This window comes from Puma concolor, chromosome B3, assembly GCF_028749965.1.
Source record: "Puma concolor isolate L17-30 chromosome B3, mPumCon1.1.hap2, whole genome shotgun sequence".
In the NCBI taxonomy this organism is placed as follows: domain Eukaryota; kingdom Metazoa; phylum Chordata; class Mammalia; order Carnivora; family Felidae; genus Puma; species Puma concolor.
The window spans coordinates 142,683,628-142,707,069 of NC_141672.1; the positions used below are offsets into that span (position 1 = coordinate 142,683,628).

A 23,442-nucleotide genomic window follows, 5' to 3' on the forward strand; every position below is an offset into this window, starting at 1 on the left:
GCAAGCCATCCTCAGGGAAGACCCCCCCCCCCCATGGTCTCTTACATGTGGCAGGCACTAGGTGGGTTTCTGGTCATCAGGCCCTAAACCAAATGAACAAACTATCCACTGACCCCAGGACGGGTTTGCCCCAAAGTGGGCTGTATCTCCCTTAGACCCAGGCCAGAGAGGCCCCTGCTCTGGGCCATGCACTGTAGAGGCCTTCCTCTGGCCCTCCTCCAGCCCCAGTGCTCCTTAAAGGATGAGGAATCTGTAGGGCCAATGAGATATGTCCACACAGATCTATGCTCCCCCTTTAGACCACACTGGGTACCTAGGATGCCCCTAATTCCCTGCCCAAGTGGACCCAAGCCACTTCCAGAGACACATAGGTGTCTCCTCTGGGCCCATCCTCCTAGACGGGGGACCATTCCCCTGGTGTGAGCTACCCCAGGCCCGTGGGAGGAGTCAAGGGGTGGCCGTTTGTATGGGGTGTGGACGTAGCTGGGGCATGAGGGCTGGGGTAAGCACAGAGCCCTCACGGAGCAGAGACGTGGCAGAGAAGCCGGCCTCCTGCATGGCCACCCAATCCAAAACTCCAAGGAATCCAAGAATTCTAAATGTGAGTCTGGCTTCTCCTTTTGAAAGGTATCATTGTCCAATAGCAAAATAGAACATATTTTATTTAACAATCTGTGGCCTTGATTTATAACTTTTAAATATTTATACACAGGCTCTATGGGTCTCCATCTGTACTCCTTCTCTGGGACCCACAGATACCCGGCCCCGGGCCGTAACCTGGGTGGTTTGTCCACACAGGCAAACCGGTTCCTAGGGTTGGTTGAGAGCTTTAAAAACGGCAGGGTTGGACACTGCTGTCACTCTTAGCTCTCCCCAGAGAACCGCCAGCGCTAAAACCATGCTGTGTTACGGGGCATGGGCTGAGCCCTCAGAGGGAGATTTTTGTGGAAGGACCTGGTGGTGGCTGCCCAGGACATCAGAAGGTTGGGTCTGGACCCCAAACATTCCTGGCACCCCCTTCCTTGCCCTGTTGTGTGTCTACCACCCACAAATATCTGGAGCATTTTTATTGTCAACCTGTAGGCTCTCCTGGAAAAAAAAGGGGGGGGGGCCATAAGTGTATGACATGCTATTTTTGCAAAAGCTGTTTCTTTCCCATCCCAGGAGGATCTTTTATTTCTGACAGGATTTGGTCAGGATTTTGGTCCCTACTAACACTCTCCATGAGTTTTTGTGGAGCTGATCATCCACCCCCCCACCCCGGTCTGATTCTTTGCAGACATATGTAAATGTGTCAGACCCCCCCCCTCCCCCCGCTCCGTTCCCCAACAGCAGAAGAGAATGCCTTATCCCTCAGCAAAGTCGGGACGGAGTCCAAAGTGGACCCCCTCAGCTGGGACACACCTTTGAAGTTTCGCATCGGAGCTTTAAACATTGTGTGGATTTTTTTTTCTTCCCCATAATAATCTTTCCTGCCCCAACATGATTTTTTTCCCCAAAAATCTTTGAGTCAAGCTGTCACTCCAGAAAGATGGTCCTGTTTGTCTTACGGCTTGGCATCCCCCGGGGTACCCCAGTTTGAGGAACAGAGAAGAGGCTGTCAGCTTTGGAGCTTTCCTTGCCCTCCTCTGCAGCCCTTTTCCAGCTCCATAGTTCCTGTCTCGTGGCACAGAGACCAGGGGGCTTGAGGAACGCTGCTCTGGAAAAGGTGTAACAACGCTTCCCGGGAATTCCCGATGGCACAGGAACGGCCCCCACCATAGATACGGACACGCTTACGGGCTTTTGTCATTTCCAAAATGACAGGGAGGCTGGGCGGTCCTCTCTCGGCACTAACAGCTCTGTCTCTCCCCCACAGACCCTGACAACTCGCTGAGTGTCAGCATCCCCGAACCGTCCCCCCTGCGGGTCCTCCTGGGGAGCTCCCTCACCATCCCCTGCTACTTCATCGACCCCATGCACCCCGTGACCACCGCCCCCTCCACCGCCCCCCTCTCCCCGAGAATCAAGTGGAGCCGCATTTCCAAGGAGAAGGAGGTAGTGTTGCTAGTGGCCACGGAAGGGCAGGTGCGGGTTAACAGTGCCTACCAAGACAAGGTCTCGCTGCCCAACTATCCGGCCATCCCCAGCGACGCCACCTTGGAAATCCAGAACCTGCGTTCCAATGACTCTGGGATGTACCGCTGTGAGGTTATGCACGGCATTGAGGACAGCGAGGCTACCCTGGAGGTCGTGGTGAAAGGTGAGGACCTCCCACGGGGATGCTGCTTCGCCTGGGGAAAGAGCCAGAACAGTATCCTCATAGCAGTGGACCCAGACAGGCTGGTTTTCAGATCCCAGCTGCCCCCCACCCCCAGCTTGCACCTCCCTCAGTCAAGTCAGTTAGCTTCAGCTGCTGCCCCTGTAACACAGAGCTGGTACTGTCATTCTCTCTGGACTTTGAGGGAATTAAACACGTCCTAGCCATAGTCACCTGTAAATGAAAGTTTGCGTTGCACAGCAATCCCAGGATTCAGTGGACCTTGTGCTTCTCCCCATCTTACAGACTAGTAAACTGAGGTTAAGTGACCTGCCTGAAGTTTCCCTGGAAGTGACTCTTCACCCAAGTGTCTTTTCCCTCCCCCAGCCCCTCCCCCAGCCCCATTCTGTTCCAGAAGCCAAAGAAAAAGATGAAGTCTCTCTGGTTCCCTTCTCTCGATAGCCCACAGGGAATGGTTGTGGCCTTTCGGTTGGCTTGAGGACAGGGCTCGCACTAGGATGCCCCTGGGCTGAGGATACATGGGGCTCTAAGTGTCGCCTCTCCCCAGAGAAAAGATGGGGTTCCAAGAAAAAATTAAAAGGCAGATTTTAGTTGAATTCAAAGAACTTCCTGATTATCACAACTATAGAAACTCAAAAAAGATACCTTGTGAGGTAGTGAGGTCCTGTTACCGGAGGTGTTTCAGCAAAGGCAAGAGGGCCATGTGCGGATGTGGAGAGGAGGTCTAGGCATCAGCTAGAGGCCCGGGGCAGATATCCCTCGGGCCCCTTAGGGACCACGGCCACAACTCTTCCAGGTCTTTGACGTGGGAATGTGGAGAGGAGGTCTAGGCATCAGCTAGAAGCCCGGGGCAGATGTCCCTAAGGCCCCTTAGGGACCATGGCCACAACTCTTCGAGGTCTTCGATGGCCGGAGGCCGTGCCTGACTTGCTGTCCCGCCCACGCGTGTCTTGCAGGCATCGTGTTCCATTACAGAGCTATCTCCACACGCTACACGCTGGACTTTGACAGGGCACAGCGGGCCTGCCTGCAGAACAGTGCCATCATCGCCACACCCGAACAGCTGCAGGCTGCCTACGAGGACGGCTTCCACCAGTGCGACGCCGGCTGGCTGGCTGACCAGACTGTCAGGTGAGCCACCGGGGCCACCCACGGGGCGGGGTGGGCAATGGACCGGAACACCAACCGGCACGGAGCTGGTGCCAGCCCGACACCGTGGCGGGCCTCGGCGGGGGCTGGAGTAAGTGCCTTGGCCGACTGTGACAATCCGTCTATCGTTACGCAGAAACAGGCGGATTTGGGGCTGTTCGTTTATCCTGTGCGGTAAGATAGAATAAGGTCTCGGGTATTTTGTTTACAGAAAGCTCATTAGGTGCTTTTCTGGATAGCTCCAGTGCTACCGTGGAAATACTTTTATTAGCCGATAGGAATTCTAAAATTATACAGAACTTGCACAGAAGGCCTTTATGTGCCTTACTTTTAAAATGTTTTTAATGTTATTTATTTTTGAGAGGGAGAGAGAGCGTTCACGCAAGTGAGGGAGGGGCAGAGAGAGGGAGGGAGACAGAATCCGAAGCAGGCTCCAAGTTCTGAGCCATCAGCACAGAGCCCGACGCGGGGCTCAAACCCACAAACTGTGAGATCATGACCTGAGCCGAAGTTGGACACTCAACCGACTGAGCCACCCAGGCGCCCCTGTGTGCCTTACTTTTTTTTTTTTTTTTAAAAAAAGGGGGTTTATTGTACTCATTTGAATATACAGTGTAATTTGCAAGACGGTAAATGTGCCCAGGGCAATCCGTCTCAGACATGCTCATGTGGGAGCTCGCAGGGAGCCAGGACATGTCCTGGGGTGTCTGGGGGTTCTGCTCGTGGAAATCCCATGGCACCACGACCGGTCCAAATCCTAGCAGCTTTGCCCTACACGATCATTTTCTCCGTGCAAATTACACATCATTCTCCTTTCTGCCCACATTCCCCTTTGGCATGATGTCTTCACCGGTCCTTTAAACTTTGGTGTTTCGGGGGCGCCTGGGGGGCTCAGTCGGTTAAGCGTCCAACTCTGGCTCAGGTCATGATCTCGCGGTCCGTGAGTTCGAACCCCACGTTGGGCTCTGTGCTGACAGCTCAGAGCCTGGAGCCTGTTTCGGATTCCGTGTCTCCCTCTCTCTCTGACCCTGCCCCGTTCATGCTCTGTCTCTCTCTGTCTCAAAAATAAGTAAACGTTAAAAAAAAAAAATGTTAACTTTGGTGTTTCATGTATTTTTTTTAGCTGCTTTACTTTTTTTGTTGTTGTTTTTAATAATGCAAGACATATATAAATTAAGCTTTTTGACACATTTTCCCCCCTACAAGTAGAGCTGCTGAGGGATGGGTAGCCCAGCAGGACAGACAGAGCTCTGCCCTCGAGGGATCTCAGTCTGTGAGAGCGAGCCTGTTCAGGCGAGAGGAGACATCCATTCACGATGGATCCAACCTCTCAACAGAAAAACCAAAACCACAAAGCCTCCAGAGGAAAACAAAGGAAAATATCTTTGCAATCTTTGAGATTTTAGGACACAACACCCACTAAAAGGAAAACAAGACGAGACAGCAGCCTCGCGTAGTCCAAGAGCCCACATCCCCAGCTCACAAACAGCTGGGCTCAGACCACAGCTCTGACACTTAGCCGCTGTGTGACGTTGGACAAATTGCTTAATGTCTCTGGGCCCCAGTTTCTTCCAGGCTAAAATGGAGTCTTTATAGCACTTGCCTCATTAGGTTGACGTGAGACCCAGATGATACAAAGCAGAGGTCAGCAAGGGACAGCCCGAGGGCCGAATCCAACCAACCTCGTTTCTGTGCGTAAAGTTGTGTGGGAACCCTGTGGTGGTTTCACACCACGGTGGCAAGGTTGAGTGGTCAAGTTGAGACCCCAGAGGCTGCAAGCCCTAAAATATTTACCATCTGGCCTTTCTACAGAAGAGGTTTGCAGGCCCCTGATACAATATGTTCAGTACTGATAAAGAATCGGTAAAGGGGGCTGCCTGTAGTCACCACAAACTGTGAAAACACGCATCTCGGTAAAGCTTGGGAAAAACTGTGAAAACAAGTGGTCCACGTACCCAGGGCAGATGCTGGCAAACACATCAGTGAGCCACTGTTTCCTCCCACGTCGGAGGGAGGGTACAAGGGCACAGGCCACAAGCCCCTTCTGTTTCCTGAATGTCACGCCCCACTCTGGGTTCCTGGCAGGTACCCCATCCACACTCCGAGGGAAGGCTGTTATGGGGACAAGGATGAGTTTCCGGGCGTGAGGACATACGGCATCCGAGACACCAATGAGACCTATGATGTGTACTGCTTCGCTGAAGACATGGAAGGTGAGGCCCCACCCCCGTCCCCAAAGCCCCTGCCGGTGCCCTTCTCCCCACTGACACTCGGGATCACACGGGCCTCCTCTGGGGCAGGGCTCTAGCCCAGCTGCAGCCCGTACGCAACCCCTCTGCCATGCACAGGGAGAATGGGAAGGAGGGAAAGGGCCTGCAGGCCGCTCACTGTCCACTTGGGAAAGGGCCTCAGGGGCCCCAGGCACCTGCCAAATGTTTGGCACCGCTCCTGGGCCCGAGAATGCTTGTCTCTGCCTCTCCCCTGGGACCGCCCCTCGCAGCCAGGATGCCCCACCGCTCAGTGCTCGGACCAGCCCGTCACCGTCCCAAGGTCCACTGCACCAGCCCAGCCCAGCCCCCCTCACCAAGGACACCCCAGGCTGCTCCAGGGTGGGCCGAACAGAAACGTAGTTCCCAGGAGAGCTGGCTGCCCCCCACCCTCTCTCGGCTTCCCCGCTGCCGGCCCCCAGCCCCATCCAGGCAGTCTCCGTGGACTGGTTCTGGAGGGCCCTGGAGGATAGTGAGAAGGGACCTGGAGTCTTTCTCTGCTTTGTAGAGGGTGCTGGTTTTGGTCCCAGTCAGAGCTTCCCAAGTTACCCAGGCATGTGGATGACAGTTCTTCTCCCATCTGTACCCATCACCCCTTTGGACATTCCAGACCGCAGCCACTGCCCCCAGCCCCAGCCCCAGCCCAGCTCGCAGCTTCTCCCAGGAAAAGACCTGACAACCTGACTCATTGGAGGCAGGGACAGTCCCCCGCTTTCTCACCTCTGTGCTCCTTTTCCTCATTCTCATGCCTGGGCCCAAAGCCTATTAAGGAACAAGCAGCTGTGTCCCCATTCTTGGGCACTGCCCATCAGAGCTGCCCCTGAACAGGGCCAGCCAGCACCTTCCCCGAGAACAGGTGCCCACCACGCACCCCTAACCCCCCTCACATAACTTTCTTAGGTTTTTGCAAATAGTAAAAAGAGCTCAGAAGCCCCCACTAATGCCCTTATAGATGCTGCAGGCTAGAGACCCCAGTTTGAGAACCACTGCCCTAAGGGTCAGAGTTCAATGCCTGCTCGTCCCGTCAGAATGGGAAGTTTTGTAAAGGATTGCTTGCATGGGCAATGCTTAACTCGTAGGAGAGATGCCCCGGGAGGAGGATGTTCCACAACAGAGTGCGTGCAAGGATGATTTGGAGCAGGATTTGGGATCCTAGCAGCCACGTGGATTGGCCGGGGATGCAGGGCAGGAGCGGGGAGGGGGATCCTCACTCCGCCGGCCCCGTCCTTCGCAGGCGAGGTCTTCTATGCGACATCTCCGGAGAAGTTCACCTTCCAGGAGGCAGCCAATGAGTGTCGGCGGCTGGGCGCCCGGCTGGCCACCACGGGCCAGCTCTACCTGGCCTGGCAGAGCGGCATGGACATGTGCAGTGCTGGCTGGCTGGCCGACCGCAGTGTGCGCTATCCCATCTCCAAAGCCCGGCCCAACTGCGGGGGCAACCTGCTGGGCGTGAGGACTGTCTACCTGCATGCCAACCAGACGGGCTACCCTGACCCCTCATCCCGCTACGATGCCATCTGCTACACAGGTGGGGCTGGGGGGGGGGTGCTGGGGGCCGGGAGGGGGGTCGTGCCACGGAAATTGGGGTCCAGAGGAGGGGGGCTTGGAATGGGGGTTTGTTTCTACTCCTTCTCAAGGGGCCACAGGGTGCCTGAACTTCATGTTTCAGCAATCCCGCCCCTTTCTTTCTTTCTTCCTTCCTTCCTTCCTTCCTTCCTTCCTTCCTTCCTTCCTTCCTTCCTTCCTTCCTTCCTTCCTGAAAGGGAGAAAGAACAAAAGAGCGAGAGGAGGAGAGAGGCAGAGGATCCAATGCAGGGCTCCAACTCACGAACTGTGAGATCATGACCTGAGCTGAAGTCGGAATCTTAACCGACTGAGCCACCCAGGGGCCCCAGCAACTCCCGTTTTCACTAGCTCCTGGAAGAGTCACGTAGAACCACTGTAGGCACCAGCATCCAGCCCTGTCTCATCGTCGGCTCAGAATAGGGTTAAAAGCACGAGCTTTAGAGTCTGCGCTTTCTCAGATTTGAATCACAGCCCTGCCAACGTTTACTGTGAGGCCGGGGAAAGGCTCGCCTTCCCCATCTGTCTGAGGGGAAGGTGGTGGGGCCCTGACCTGGAACCATGCCGCACAGGCGGGCACTGTTACCCACCCTCTTAAATCAAATGTGCTTCAAAAGACGGGCTTTTTAAAGACGCACACTTAAAATGTGCTTTAAAAGACGCACACTTAAAAAGAGTGCGGGGGGAGAGGTTTGACAGGCAATTTATTTTGAAAATTTAGACTAAAACCTTTAAAAATGAGATTTTTCTCTTATAGTCCACACAGTCTAGGTTAGAATCACAACCCCATGCTAATTCTTAGAGGGGGAAAAAACCCCCAGTAATATGGGGCTGCATCACTTTATGACAAAATTGATGACAGTGCGATGGCATACCTCACTTCACGTTTGACCGTCATAGCTGGTCTTACATGAAGATGGGTATTTTTGCAAAAGTAATGAGGATTTCCCCCAAAGCCTCTCTTAACCTTTCAGTATCCTTAGCAGCTTTTTCAAAGTGGTAGCACCCTTGTGGATTTCATCTTTCTTAAATTATGGGCTGGTCGTTTCTGCCAGACCCTCGTTTGCTCACGACAGACACACAGGTGCCTTATGTCGCTTTTATCCGTTTCGTGAGCTCCCACATCTTTGGCAAGGTTTTCCAGTTCCACTTTGTAACTGATTTACAACGTCCTATTGGCTAGTTACAACGTCAGACGGTCAACAAGGCACCTGGACGATAGGTAAGGAGGCAATGGGTGTTGATCAAGAACAGATCCTGGAGCTGGACTGGTTTTCTGAGCGGTGAGCTGCTTGGTCAATATCTCGTGCTATGATGATGTTGCGTTCTTTTGCAACATGGAAAGGCCTCCTAGAATGAGCGCGCGCAGAGTTGAAGCCGCCCGCAAAGGGTCCGGCAAGGTGCCGAGGCACCGTGAGTTTTCCTCCCCTGGTGGGGGAAGCCGGTGGATCCGATGCCCGTCTCCCTCAAGCCAGCCCCAGGCTGAGCCCCTAAAGCCGGTCTTTCCCCCTGCCCCAGGTGAAGACTTTGTGGACATCCCAGAAAACTTCTTCGGGGTGGGTGGTGAGGAGGACATCACCATCCAGACAGTGACCTGGCCTGATGTGGAGCTGCCTCTGCCCCGAAACATCACCGAGGGTGAAGCCCGAGGCAACGTGATCCTTACTGTGAAACCCATCTTTGAAGTCTCCCCCACTATCCCGGAGCCCGAGGAGCCCTTCACGTTTGTCCCCGAAGTAGGGGCCACTGCCTTCCCTGAGGCTGAGAACAGGACTGGAGAGGCCACCAGGCCCTGGGGTGTCCCCGAGGAGTCCACGCCTGGCCTGGCCTTCACCGCCTTCACCAGCGAGGACCATGTGGTGCAGGTGACCGCAGTCCCAGGAGCCACCGAGGTTCCCGGGCGGCCACGATTGCCAGGGGGTAAGTGCCCGCCCCTCAGGGGGTCGCATGGGGGCTAGGGGCAGGTGGAAAGAACTTGGCCTTAGGGATGTACCTTCAGCTTAACTTGAGACCTGGGCCAGGGCTTTCTCCTGTCAGACTCGGTTCTCCTTGTTTGTAAAAAAGGGGGATGGGCCAGAGCGGTGACCTCCATGCTTTTTTGCCACAGAGCATTTCCTTCGAATGAAGTTATAGGTAGAAACCAGACTATGTGTCAAGCAGGTAAAGATGCCACATGGGTCTAGGTGAAGTCGAATAAAGAACTGGGCCTCTTTTGTCCAGGGGTCCTTCTTGCCCCATCAGATACCCCCAAAGAACAGAGCCACTTGAGACCTTCTACAAAGGTGACCCCAGGGCTTCTCACAGCACTGGCCTTCCAGGACAGGGGTCAGCAAACCAAGTTCCGGCGGCCAAATCCAGCTTGCCACCTGTTTTTAAATTTTTTTTCAATGTTTTTTTATTTTATTACTTTGAGAGAGAGAGAGAGAGAGAGAGAGCAGGGGAGGGGCAGAGAAAGAGGGAGACACAGAATCCAAAGCAGGCTCCAGGCTCTGAGCTGTCAGCACAGAGCCTGATGCAGGGCTCAAACTCCCAGACCGGGAGATCACGACCTGAGCCGAAGTCAGACGCTTAACCAACTGAGCCACCCAGGCGCCCCGCCACCTATTTTTATAAGGCCCACAAACTAAGGATAGTTTTACAGTTTTAGATAGTCGGGGCACAAAGTCAAAATAAGAATAATACTCTAATATTCTGTGACGTATAACGAAAATTATATAGCATTCAAGATTTAATGTCCACAAATAACGTTTGATTGGACCAAAGCCACACCTATTTGTCCACGTGATGTCTGTGGCTAATTTAGGACTGTCATGGCAGAGTTGAGTAGTTGTGACAGAAACCATTGAAGCCATGAAGAGTGAAATGTGTCCTGTCTGGCCCTTTCCAGAAAATGTCAGCCAACCCCTGATCTAGGATGATGGTGTTCCAGGTGTTTAAGGAATGTCTGGAGACTTTGGATGTCATGTCACATAGAGCTCAGCTGTTCCCCATACTCCAATCCAAGAACCAGAAGGACATTCTGGGGTGGCTTTCCTAAGGGCCTTGGTGGGGTCCCCTCCTGGGGGAAGAGCAAATAGTCACTGTCTTCCACCATCACACACATGATGCCACCAAGCAGGATTTCAGCCTGAATTGCCCAGAGAAATACAATATGTTGGGAAGGAGAAATTGTTTGGAAGTTCTGGGGGTAACGCCAGCAATGGCCGGGTCTGAGGGTTGGCCCGGGACTGGGAAGAGCCCCACTGGCCACCATGTGAGAAGGCGCCAATGGACGGATGGGCACCTGCCACAGGACAGAGGATGTGGGATTTGCAGTTGTGATATAACCTGGCCGATCACCCAGGGAAGTGTCAAAAGCAAATGTGTGTGCGGCTGGATACAACAGGAAAGGCTGAGTAAATGGGGGGCTCAAGGACAGGGCCCCTTTGGGCACCTGGCCAAAGCCATGAGGACACTCCCCAGAATGTGCCCGGTGCACACCCACAAAAACTCTCACAGCCACTTTCAGAGAGGCCGCCCACCCCCCGGCCCCTGGGCCAAGTGGAAGAGATGCTAATGGTTGATGTATTCCTTAGCCTTTTCTGTATTTTCCGAATGTTCTTAATGAACGTGTATTCTTTTTGTCATGATAAAAAAATGCGTTTGTTTTAAAGGGTAAAGGGACAAATGAGCAGTCTGGGAGTGAGGGGCCCAAAGAGGAAGGTTGGGGACACCCAGGGCAGAAGAGTCATCAAAGGCTTTCTCAGGGAGATGGAGTTCAGGAGCAGCTTGAACAAGCAGAGGGAACCAGCTTGGTTGAGAAGAGGATCAGAAGCAGGAAAGGAAAGAGGGGGTGAAGGGAAGTCACTCCTCAAGGAGCCAGAGCTCCCTCCACGCCCTCAAAGCCATGAGGACCCGCCCCATGGGCACCAGCATGCTGGTATCTAGTCCCTGCCCTGAGCCTACCTCGTCTCTCCTTCTCTCCCTCCCCTCCCCACCCAGGGGTTGTGTTCCACTACCGGCCAGGCTCTGCCCGCTACGCCCTGACGTTTGCGGAGGCTCAGCAGGCCTGCCTGCGCACCGGGGCAGTGATCGCCTCCCCGGAGCAGCTCCAGGCCGCCTATGAAGCAGGCTACGAGCAGTGTGATGCTGGCTGGCTGCAAGACCAGACTGTCAGGTGAGGGATGAGCCCAGCCCCGCTTCCAGCCCAGAACCGTGAGGGGTCGGGCTTGGGGAGCCAGAACCTGTCACGGCACCCAGTGCACAGTGGGCACCCAATACACTGTGCAATAATGAATGAATTCATGACTCCATGGCCGCTCCCCTAATTTCTCCCCCAGAACCAAGGCATATTATCCTGAGTCGGTGGCGAAGGGCCCCAGGTGACATTAAGTCCTTGGTCATTTACCCCCAAGGAACAGGGAGGGAGAATCTCTCCTCAAGGCCCCCCCGCCCGGGTCCCCTCCAGCTTGACCCAATGCCCTTCTATACAACCGGCTCTCTTCTGAAGCCAGAAATCCCCCCAGGGGCCTCCAGACCCTTTCCTCAGCCACACGGGGAGCTTGCCACATAAGGGGACTGCTGTCACTGACAGTGCACCCTGCCAGAGTCCCAAGAGGCCTGCCAGCCTCACCCCGGGCCCTGCCTCTCCCGGCCCCTGGAATAGGCTTTCAGGTGCCCCTCCTGCCCTCCTTTGCAGATACCCCATCGTGAGCCCACGAACCCCATGTGTGGGTGATAAAGACAGCAGCCCGGGAGTCAGGACCTACGGCATCCGGCCACCGTCCGAAACTTATGATGTCTACTGCTACGTGGACAGGCTCGAGGGTACAAGCCACATTCTCGCATTTGGGGCCCCAGCCAGGCAGGGGGCTGGTGGAGAGACACAAAGAGGAGGGGGAATTACCATCCCCCCAGCTCTCTTCCCACCCAGGGGCAGAAAGGCCGGCCCAGCCCCTCTCTCGGGCCAAGCTCCTTCTCTCCCTCCGGAATGGTTCATGTGGGTCCCCCAGGATTGCAGGCGAGGTCTCCACCATCCGCCTCTCGGAGAATCCCAGTGCCCTGGAACAAATGAAAGCCTCTGAGAAGTCCTGCAATAGAAAAACCTCTTTAACTTTGCTTAGCCAAGTGCCCAAGCTTAGTCAACCACAGACATTTTATTTTGTTGCGTTTCACGTCTTTTCGTTTCAATTATAATCATCAAATTACTATCGCATAGAACCCAATTTTGGAAATGCTGGCATTATTCTGGAAAGATTTTGGTATAGCCACTCACGTGTTTTGGGGACCTGGGGCAGGTTACTTAACCTTTCTGGGCCTCGGTTTCCTCATCTATAAAATAGGGCTGATTGTGCCTCATATCAGAGATTTCTGTGAGTATTAAATGAGATATGTATGAGAAGGGCCCGGTACAGTAGGTGTCCACTAAATGTGAACCTCCTCCCCCCAATTCAGACGAGCAGCTGGGTACAGTTCTGGGTGCAGGGACCGAAACCCCAAGAGTGGCTACAGGACCCACCCCTCCCCTCGAGGAGCCCCCAGGGTGGGGGTGGGGGTTGCAGGTCCACAGCATTCGGGTGCTCCATGCTTAAGTGCTGTGGTGTAGGGAGCACAGGGGGGTCGGAGGGAAGGTGCCCAAGGGAATGCCTCTCTTAGCAGAGGCGGGGGGTGCCCAAGTGTGACGGGCAGTCTAGAAAACAGAGAAGGAGGGAGGCTGTTTCCATGTAGAGTGACCAGCTGGCTTCAATTCTCTTGCCCCGGCCCCTGGGTGAGCTGAGGCTGCTCTGGCTGTGGACATGAGGGTCACACCTGCACCTGCGTCCGCCCCCAGGGGAGGTGTTCTTTGTCACACGCCCGGAGCAGTTCACCTTCGAGGAGGCCCTGGCATTCTGTGAATCCCACAACGCCACACTGGCCTCCACGGGCCAGCTCTACGCCGCCTGGAGCCGGGGCCTGGACAAGTGCTATGCTGGCTGGCTGTCCGACGGCAGCCTCCGCTACCCCATCGTCACCCCGAGGCCCTCCTGTGGCGGAGACAAGCCAGGCGTGAGAACGGTCTACCTTTACCCCAACCAGACAGGCCTCCCAGACCCACTGTCCCGGCATCATGCCTTCTGCTTCCGAGGTACGTGTTCTCACCTCTCCTCCAGCCTCCCTTCTGCCTGGGGGTGACTCCTCTGGCTTCACCCCTTCACACCTTCACTCCTGCCCGCTATCCCCATCCATCAGAGCAAGGAGGGAAAAGTCAGTCCCTCTGGGGCAGGGCCAGCTCCGGAGCTAGCATGATCTTGAGCGTTGACCCCAAGGCAGGTACATCCTTCTCAAGTTCCTCTGAGACAGGCAGAGAGAGGCGAGTGAAAGCTTGGGCTCTAAAACCAGGTTGACCTGAATTTTGATTACAGTTCTTCTGCGTAATAGCTGTGTGACCCTGGGCAAGTCACTTAACCTCTTTGTTCCTCTGTTTCATCTATAAAATAATGATGTAATAGTTCCTACCTGAAAGGGTTGCTGTACCGATAAACTGGGATAGTGCACACAAAACACTTGGCATTGTGCTTGGGACATAGTAAATTCTCAGCAAATGTTAGCTTTACTGTTGTAAATAACACCCATATACACATGCACATACATATATACTGTTTTAATTTGTAACCCTTGCCAAAGTTTCTCCTGCTTCCAGATATTTTTGTGAGGAGTTGAGTCCAAGTGTTCTATTACGCTTCACTAAACACCAGAAACTCAGATTTTTAATTGACCTGTGCTGAGGACCCAGTGCAGATCAAACCACTTTACTAGCGGGAGTTCCCAGAATTCTGTCATCAAACGGCCCAGGGGGTGTGGCTAGGGCGTGGCCAAGGCTTAGGGCGGGGCTCTGAAGGGATGAGATCGGCGGGTCTGAAAGCACTGACTGGAACCTAGATTGTAGTCGCAGCTTGAGCCGTGTTTTATATATGATGCATCAAAGCTGAGTGTCTTTGTAGCTTCCTGTGCATGTAGAATTATTCCAAAACAAAGTTAATGAAAAATAAGACCTGAGCTTTGCCAAGTTTCTCAGACTTCCAGGGTCACCTTTTAAAAATTTTTTTTTTCAACGTTTTTTTATTTATTTTTGGGACAGAGAGAAACAGAGCATGAACGGGGGAGGGGCAGAGAGAGAGGGAGACACAGCATCGGAAACAGGCTCCAGGCTCCGAGCCATCAGCCCAGAGCCTGACCCGGGGCTCGAACTCACGGAGCGCGAGATCGTGACCTGGCTGAAGTCGGACGCTTAACCGACTGCGCCACCCAGGCGCCCCAAGGGTCACCTTTTAAAACCCAGCTCGGAGAAAGCTCAGCCCCGCACCGCCAGCCTCACGAAAGCCAAACCCCTCCCAGAGGATGATGTGTCGAGGCTCTTGTGCCAGTACCGCTGTCGGGGCTCCTGGGCAGCAGAAGCCACACCAGTTAGCCTCCCTGTAAATGTTTACCCATGCTCCCCTCCCCCCCCCCCCCCCCCCCCCCCCCCCCCCCCCCGCCTCCTGCACAGTCCCCGACCTTCCGTGAACTCGGCCTTTTCTGTAACTGCCAAGAGGTTTTGGCCTCTTTCCCGACCAAGCCCACCTCCGGTTTCCCCCAAACCAAAACAGTTACCCCCAGTCAATAAGTCCCTCCTTCACCCTCCAGTGCTGGGGTGACTTCATGGATTTTAAATCACAGCCTCCTATTTTTGACCCATAATTTCTGTCCCCAGGAAAGGCAGCGTCATGCCGTAGGTGAGAGCGGGGGCTGGTGCCAGATGCTTTCCTTCAAAGACTAGATCTGCCTCTTATAAGCCACTGACCCTGGGCGAGTCATTTAACTCTGTGCCTCAGTTTCCCTAGCTGTAAATGATATAGTACCTATCTCATAAGGCTGTTGTGGGATAAAATGATTTTATATACATAACACCTTTAAACAATGCCTGGCATGTATAATAGATTCTGCAGAAGAGATGTCCCAGACCACCCTGAAATAATGTGTGTGTGTGTATCGAAATTGTGTAATTGATGCAGACAGCTCTTATTGAGGAAGACAGAAGCCATCTCACTGGGTTTGGGGGCGGGGGGGCTGTCGAGGTCTAGCAAGGTTTTTGCACCAGCCTGGCCCCTCTTGGAATCTTCTAGTCCCCCTTGAGAAGGGCCAACCTGGGATGGGTCACTGGTAGGAAGGAATTCTCACCACCCTCATCTCTTTAGGTGTCTCAGCAGCACCCTCTCCAGGAGAAGAAGAGGGTGGCACAGCCACGCCCTCTGTGGAGGACTGGATCGCTACCCAAGTGGTGCCTGGTGTGGCTGCTGTCCCCTCCGGAGAGGAGACCACGACAAGCCCAGACTTCACCACTGAGCCAGAAAACCAGACCGAATGGGAACTGGCCTACACCCCAGTGGGCACTTCCCCACCACCAGGTCTGTGTGGCTAGGGCTCTGGGGTGTGTCCTAGGGTGGGACATGTGCTCTGTGTCCCCAGCCCTCTGTGTCACACTAGCTGAATGTGCTGCTCTGGGCAACGTCAGCCCCCGCAACTGGCCTCTAGGACAACGGTCAAGGGAAGAAAGGGGCAGCCTTGTTCATAAAGCACCTCTCACTCTGTCTTCCTGCATTTACACCCCTACCTTCCAGCCTTTTAAAAACTCTCTTGTGGGAGGATCTCTAATAGAGGGGTGAGGACCCAGAGGGGTAGTTGAAAGTGTGACCGTGACCTGTCTCCTTGCTTTGTTCCTCCTTCTATGTGTCTCTTCTGGGCCAGGCATCCCCAGCCAGAACTTCCTGAGCCCCATCTGTCCTGATAAAATCAGATGGGACTCGATGGGATGAAAGCTTCTAGGCCCCTCACCCTGTTGGAAAAAGTGTTTTGTGGCCATAAGGGAAATGCTGGCTTACAGAAAGATTAACAGGTTTCCTCACTGCAGACCTTCTCAGGGCCATTGGATATGCTAATATTTATTTATATATTTATATTTTGAGAGAGAGAGAGAGTACCAGCAGGGGAGGGGCAGAGAGAGAGGGAGAGAGAGAGAGAATCCCAAGCAGGCTCTGAACTGTTAGCACAGAGCCCGATGTGGGGCTCGAACTCATGAACCGTGAGATCGTGACCTGAGCTGAAATCAAGAGTCGGACGCTTAACCGGCTGAACCATCCAGGCATCCCCGTGTAAGGCTGAATTAAATGCACAGTAATGTGTGTGTGCTTACTAGAGTCACCTCACCCAGGGGCACGTTCATTTGAAGGAACGAGTCCATCAGAGCTTCCCAGTTCCTCATCTAGTCACTCAGTGCACTGTTCCCCAGCAATTCAGCCGTGCTCGGCGCTCCTCTGGGTGCTAGAAAGGCAAAGCCTGGCCTCCCTCCATGCCAGAAGGTGAGGGTGTATCAGTGGAGCAGGTGGGATTCTGGCCCAGAGACCTCACCCAGCAGCCACACCCACCTGTGACCCTTTCCTTACCTCCCCCTTCACCAGGACAAAAATAACAGTCCTCTTTGGCTTGAGTGTGTGGCTTGGCACAGGATCCTGGCAGCAGCTAGTGGGAGTTTCCACGGGAAGAGGCTCCAACGGACCCATAGAAACATTTTGCAAACCGGTTCCCTACCACCTTGCTGATTGACCATATCGGGAACCATCTGTACTGTTATTAACTCTACGTCCTTTTCTTTAAATTGACTTGCTTTTAAAAAGAAACCTGGGGGGCGCCTGGGTGGCGCAGTCGGTTAAGCGTCCGACTTCAGCCAGGTCACGATCTCGCGGTCCGTGAGTTCGAGCCCCGCGTCAGGCTCTGGGCTGATGGCTCAGAGCCTGGAGCCTGTTTCCGATTCTGTGTCTCCCTCTCTCTCTGCCCCTCCCCCATTCATGCTCTGTCTCTCTCTGTCCCAAAAATAAATAAACGTTGAAAAAAAAATTTAAAAAAAAATAAAATAAAATAAAAAGAAACCTGGGGCGCCTGGGTGGCGCAGTCGGTTAAGCGTCCGGCTTCAGCCAGGTCACGATCTCGCGGTCCGTGAGTTCGAGCCCCGCGTCAGGCTCTGGGCTGATGGCTCAGAGCCTGGAGCCTGTTTCCGATTCTGTGTCTCCCTCTCTCTCTGCCCCTCCCCCGTTCATGCTCTGTCTCTCTCTGTCCCAAAAATAAATAAAAACGTTGAAAAAAAAAATTAAAAAAAAAAAAAAAAAAAAAGAAACCTAACAAAATGGGGCCCCTGGGTGGCTTAGTCAGGTAAGTGTCCGACTTCGGCCCAGGGCATGATCTCATGGTTCGTGGGTTCGAGCCCTACGTGGGGCTCTGTGCTGACAGCTCGGAGCCTGGAGCCTGCTTCGGATTCTGGGTCTCCCTCTCTCTCTGCCCCTCCCCCTCCCCTGCTCATGCTCTCTCTCAAAAATAAATAAGCATTTATATACATATGCCCAACTAAAGTCCTCTTGAATGCCACGACTGCTATCCTGAACCCCCTGCCCACCGCCAAGATTCTGCCTGGAGGGATAGCACCCGCTGTGCTCAGGCTCTCTACCTGAGAAATGAGCCCAAAGGAACACGCGAGGTCCAATCCCAGATAGGTTGTTTTTAAATGCCCAAGGAAACAACATGGAAAGAAAAATAATGCAATCATGATTATTTAGCATGATGGGGCTTCTTTCCTCTGTTTTCCAAATCCTCTGTAATAGCACTCTCAGAATTGAAAAAGTTGCTGTACTTGATGTATTTTTGCAAACAACACCAGCTGGCCTCCCCTGCCTTGAAGGGATGGTTTTGGATGAATGATTCTCAAACTTGAGGGGTCATCGGTGTTGTCAGGGTTCGGGGGTGGGGGAGCTTATTAAAAGATAACATGCTGGGGCACCTGGGTGGCTCAGTGGGTCGAGCGTCCAACTTTGGCTCAGGTTATGATCTCACCATTTGTGAGTTCGAGCCCCGTATCAGGCTCTCTACTGTCAACCGGTCAGCATAGAGCCCAGTTCAGACCCTCTGTCCCCTTCCTTCTGCCCCTTCTCTGCTTGTGCTCTCCCCAAAATAAATAAATATTAAAAAAAAAAAAAAAAGACAACAAGCTGGGGTGCCTGGGTGGCTCAGTTGGTTAAGTATCCAACTCTTGATTTTTGCTCAGGCCATGATCTCATGGTTCCTGAGATCGAGCCCTGGGTTGGGCTGTGCACTGAGTGTGGAGCCTGCTTAGGGTTCTCTCTCTCTCTCTCTCTCTCTCTCTCTCTCTCTCTCTCTCCCTCTCCCTCTCCCTCTCCCTCTCCCTCCCTCCCTTTGCCCCTCTTCCCCACTCGCACTCTCTCTCTCTCAAAAGAAATAAATAAACATTAAAAAAAAAAAAAAAGACAACATGCCGCCCCCACCCCAGACTTCCTGAACCAGTGGGACTGGGGTGAGATCTGAGAATCTGCTTTTCTATCAACCTCCCAGACAATGCTGGTGTTGCTGGTTCAGAGACCACACTTTGCAAATCATGGATTTAGATAAGAGTTCCGAGTATGGAGGTGCCTGAGAGGTGCCCTTGATTACTTTTCGTGGGAGCCAGGCCCCTACTTCCGTGGGGATGGCATCCCCTGGAGCCTCACAGAGCAAAGCGGCCAGGTGAAGCACTTCCTGGTCCCCTCCTTCCTTGCCTTCCCCAGACACTGAGCAAGGCTCCACTAGAAAATGTCTAAACACACCTCTCAAGCAACATTTTGCTGTGGAAGGAACGAGTGAGCTTAAATAGGGCAGGGTTACTAAATCCACACCTCATCTTTCTTCTTCCTTTCTTCCAGGGATCCCTCCAACGTGGCCTCCCACCAGCGCAGCAACAGAGGAGAGTACAGAAGGCCCTTCTGGAACGGAAGTGCCCTCAGCCTCAGAGGAGCCGTCCCCCTCGGAGGAGCCAGCCCCCTCGGAGGAGCCCTTCCCCTGGGAGGAGCCATCCACACTTGCCCCCCCAGTGCCCAGTGGGACTGAGCTGCCAGGCTCTGGGGAGGTATCCGGGGTACCCGAAGTCAGTGGTGACTTCACAGGCAGTGGAGAAGTTTCAGGACATCTGGACTCCAGTGGACAGCCCTCAGGGGAAATTTCAAGTGGACTGCCCTCTGGAGATCTTGACTCCAGTGGTCTCACCTCTGCAGTGGGCTCAGGCCTGCCTGTGGAAAGTGGACTGGCCTCCGGGGATGAAGATAGAATTACAGGGCCCAGCATTCCTAAAGTTGGAGGTGAGGGCCTGGAGACCTCTGCCTCTGGAGTAGGAGACCTCAGCGGGCTGCCTTCTGGAGAAGGTCCAGAAGTCTCTGCCTCTGGAGTAGAGGTCCTCAGCGGGCTGCCTTCTGCAGAAGGTCCAGAAGTCTCTGCCTCTGGAGTAGAGGTCCTCAGCGGGCTGCCTTCTGCAGAAGGTCCAGAAGTCTCTGCCTCTGGAGTAGAGGTCCTCAGCGGGCTGCCTTCTGCAGAAGGTCCAGAAGTCTCTGCCTCTGGAGTAGAGGTCCTCAGCGGGCTGCCTTCTGCAGAAGGTCCAGAAGTCTCTGCCTCTGGAGTAGAGGTCCTCAGCGGGCTGCCTTCTGCAGAAGGTCCAGAAGTCTCTGCCTCTGGAGTAGGGGACCTCAGCGGACTACCTTCTGGAGAAGGTCCAGAAGTCTCTGCCTCTGGAGTAGAGGTCCTCAGCGGGCTGCCTTCTGCAGAAGGTCCAGAAGTCTCTGCCTCCGGAGTAGAGGTCCTCAGCGGGCTGCCTTCTGCAGAAGGTCCAGAAGTCTCTGCCTCTGGAGTAGAGGTCCTCAGCGGGCTGCCTTCTGCAGAAGGTCCAGAAGTCTCTGCCTCTGGAGTAGGGGACCTCAGCGGGCTGCCTTCTGCAGAAGGTCCAGAAGTCTCTGCCTCTGGAGTAGGGGACCTCAGCGGACTACCTTCTGGAGAAGGTCCAGAAGTCTCTACCTCTGGAGTAGAGGTCCTCAGCGGACTACCTTCTGGAGAAGGTCCAGAAGTCTCTGCCTCTGGAGTAGAGGTCCTCAGCGGACTACCTTCTGGAGAAGGTCCAGAAGTCTCTGCCTCTGGAGTAGAGGTCCTCAGCGGGCTGCCTTCTGCAGAAGGTCCAGAAGTCTCTGCCTCTGGAGTAGAGGTCCTCAGCGGGCTGCCTTCTGCAGAAGGTCCAGAAGTCTCTGCCTCTGGAGTAGAGGTCCTCAGCGGGCTGCCTTCTGCAGAAGGTCCAGAAGTCTCTGCCTCCGGAGTAGAGGTCCTCAGCGGGCTGCCTTCTGCAGAAGGTCCAGAAGTCTCTGCCTCCGGAGTAGGGGACCTCAGCGGGCTGCCTTCTGCAGAAGGTCCAGAAGTCTCTGCCTCTGGAGTAGAGGTCCTCAGCGGGCTGCCTTCTGCAGAAGGTCCAGAAGTCTCTGCCTCTGGAATAGGGGACCTCAGTGGACTTCCTTCTGGAAGAGAAGGTCTAGAGACCTCTGCCTCTGGAGTAGGGGACCTCAGCGGGCTGCCTTCTGGAGTGGAGGGTCATCATCCAGAGACTTCTGCTTCTGGAGTAGGGGACCTCAGTGAATTTTATTCTGGAGGGGAGGGTCTGGAGACCTCTGCTTCTGGAGCTGAGGAACTCAGTGGGTTGCCTTCTGGAAAAGAAGACTTGATTGGGTCAGCTTCCGGAGACTTGGACTTAGGCAGAATACCTTCTGGAACTCTAGGAAGTGGGCAAGCTCCAGAAGCAAGTGGCCTTCCATCTGGATTTAGTGGTGAGTATTCTGGGGTGGACCTTGCAAGTGGCCCATCCTCTGGCCTACCTGACTTTAGTGGACTTCCCTCTGGATTCCCAACCGTCTCCCTGGTGGATACTACATTGGTGGAAGTGGTCACGGCCACCACTGCAAGTGAACTGGAAGGGAGGGGGACTATTGGCATTAGTGGTGCCGGAGAAACATCTGGGCTGCCCTTCAGCGAGTTGGACATTAGTGGGGCAGTTAGCGGACTCCCGTCAGGAGCTGAACTCAGTGGCCAAGCCTCTGGGTCTCCTGACATCAGTGGGGAAACATCTGGATTCTTTGGTGTCAGTGGACAGCCATCAGGATTTCCTGACATCAGCGGGGGAACATCTGGGCTTTTTGAAGTCAGTGGGCAGGCATCAGGGTTTTCTGGGGAAACATCTGCAGTGACTGAGCTCAGTGGACTGGTCTCCGGCCAACCAGATGTCAGTGGAGAAGCTTCTGGAGTTCTTTCTGGCAGTGGTCAACCATTTGGCATAACCGACCTGAGTGGGGAAACATCTGGGGTCCCTGGTGTCAGTGGCACGACCTCTGGAATCCCTGACCTGGTTCCCAGTGCCGTGAGTGGCAGCGGTGCATCTTCTGGCATTACATTTGTGGACACCAGTTTGGTCGAAGTGACCCCAACTACATTTAAAGAAGAAGAAGGCTTGGGGTCTGTGGAACTCAGTGGACTCCCTTCAGGGGAGGCAGGTCTGTCAGGCACATCTGGGATCATGGATGTCAGTGGACAGTCTTCTGGAGCAGTTGACTCCGGCGGGTTTACCTCCCCACCTCCAGAATTCAGTGGCCTGCCAAGTGCAGTAGCTGAGGTCAGTGGAGAATCCTCCGGGGCAGAGATTGGGAGCAGCCTGCCCTCAGGAGCATATGACGGCAGTGGACTTGCTTCTGGTTTCCCCACTGTCTCTCTGGTAGACAGGACTTTGGTGGAATCTGTAACCCAGGCCCCAACAGCCCAAGAAGCGGGAGAAGGGCCTTCGGGCATTGTGGAACTCAGTGGTGCCCATTCTGGAGCACCAGACGTGTCTGGAGACCATTCGGGATTTTTGGACCTGAGCGGGCCGCAGTCCGGGCTGGTGGAGCCCAGTGGGGAGCCATCAAGTACTCCGTATTTTAGTGGGGACTTTTCTGGCACTGTGGATGTTAGTGGCGAATCTTCTGCAGCCACGGGCACCAGTGGAGAGGCCTCAGGACTTCCAGAAGTCACTTTAATCACTTCTGAGTTCGTGGAGGGTGTCACTGAACCAACGGTGTCCCAGGAACTTGCACAAAGACCCCCTGTGACACACACACCCCGGCTTTTCGAGTCCAGTGGAGAAGCCTCTGCGTCTGGGGAAATTAGTGGAGCCACCCCCACGTTCCCCGGGTCTGGGGTAGGATCGGTCCCGGAATCCAGCAGTGAGACACCTGCCTTTCCTGAGGCTGGACTGGGGGCGTCTGCTGCCCCTGAGGTGAGCGGAGGGGCTTCCGGGTCCCCTGATGTAAGTGAAGCCACCTCCACCTTCCCTGACGCTGATGTGGAGGGAGGCTCAGGCCTGACGGTGAGCGGCAGCACCTCAGCCTTTCCGGAAGGCCCCGGGGAGGGCTCGGCCACCCCGGAAGCACAGGAGGAGCCAACCACCACCCACGATGTGGGCACAGAGGCATCGGGCTGGGCTTCGGCCACTCCAGTGGCTTCTGGAGACAGGACTGAAATCGGTGGAGACCTGTCTGGTCACACGTCAGGGCTGGACATGGTCATCAGCACCAGCGTCCCAGAGTCTGAATGGACCCAGCAGACCCAGCGCCCTGCAGAGGCACACCTAGAAATCGAGTCCTCAAGCCCCTTGCACTCAGGAGAAGAGACCCAAACAGCCGAAACAGCCACCTTCCCCACAGATGCTTCCATCCCAACTCCTCCAGGAGGGACAGATGAATCCGCGGTAACCATTGCAGGTATTGTTGGGATTTCTTTTTTTCCTTAAATGTGTTCGGGGAGTTCAGGCTGTAGCATAGTAGGAGGCAGTGTAAATTCAAGCTTCACTACAGATTAGCTGTGCAGCCTCAGGTAAGTTTCTTAACCTCTCTGAGCCTCCCCTGTAAAAGGGGAATAGTACCAGGGACTATTAAACAGGATATAAATATATACCGAGCAAGCACTTAGCGTCCTGCTTCTCACATGGCACACACTTAGTGATTAGTGGTTGTTACTGTTACAGTGGCGTTACATCACAAGAACATTGATATGTGAATTCAACTATCTGTACTTGGCAGAGGGAGAGAGGAGGATGACTGTTTACACGATGCTAGAAATTCTACTCACGCCCCTTCCCCGTGGAGTTTCTCTTTCTTCGTGAGAGGAGAGAACGAATCTGATGACATCTATGCCCAGATATTTATTTCGTGTAGGGATAAGACCTGCACAATTTAGGAAAGTATGAAGTGCATCTTGGCTGTCCTAAAGTGTCATTTAGTCCCCACCCCAGTACAGGTGACTTCTCTGTACAATGGTGATGGTCTCACCTCG

General features: G+C 54.2%; 1 protein-coding gene across 7 annotated transcripts in view; it reads left to right on the plus strand.

The window, feature by feature from the left end:
• Positions 1-23,442, plus strand: part of ACAN (aggrecan) — a 69,118-nt gene that overhangs the window by 29,320 nt on the left and 16,356 nt on the right. For 3 of the 7 annotated variants that reach the window (XM_086711556.1, XM_086711550.1, XM_086711552.1), the window contains exons 3-12: positions 1,859-2,242; positions 3,217-3,391; positions 5,495-5,622; positions 6,911-7,204; positions 8,758-9,159; positions 11,221-11,395; positions 11,918-12,045; positions 13,049-13,342; positions 15,432-15,641; positions 18,978-22,871. In XM_086711556.1, coding sequence (XP_086567682.1) covers positions 1,859-2,242; positions 3,217-3,391; positions 5,495-5,622; positions 6,911-7,204; positions 8,758-9,159; positions 11,221-11,395; positions 11,918-12,045; positions 13,049-13,342; positions 15,432-15,641; positions 18,978-22,871 — 6,084 coding nt within the window. The remainder of the gene's footprint in view (positions 1-1,858; positions 2,243-3,216; positions 3,392-5,494; positions 5,623-6,910; positions 7,205-8,757; positions 9,160-11,220; positions 11,396-11,917; positions 12,046-13,048; positions 13,343-15,431; positions 15,642-18,977; positions 22,872-23,442) is intronic. The other 4 variants (XM_086711555.1, XM_086711554.1, XM_086711553.1 and 1 more) reach the window with 4 other exon arrangements.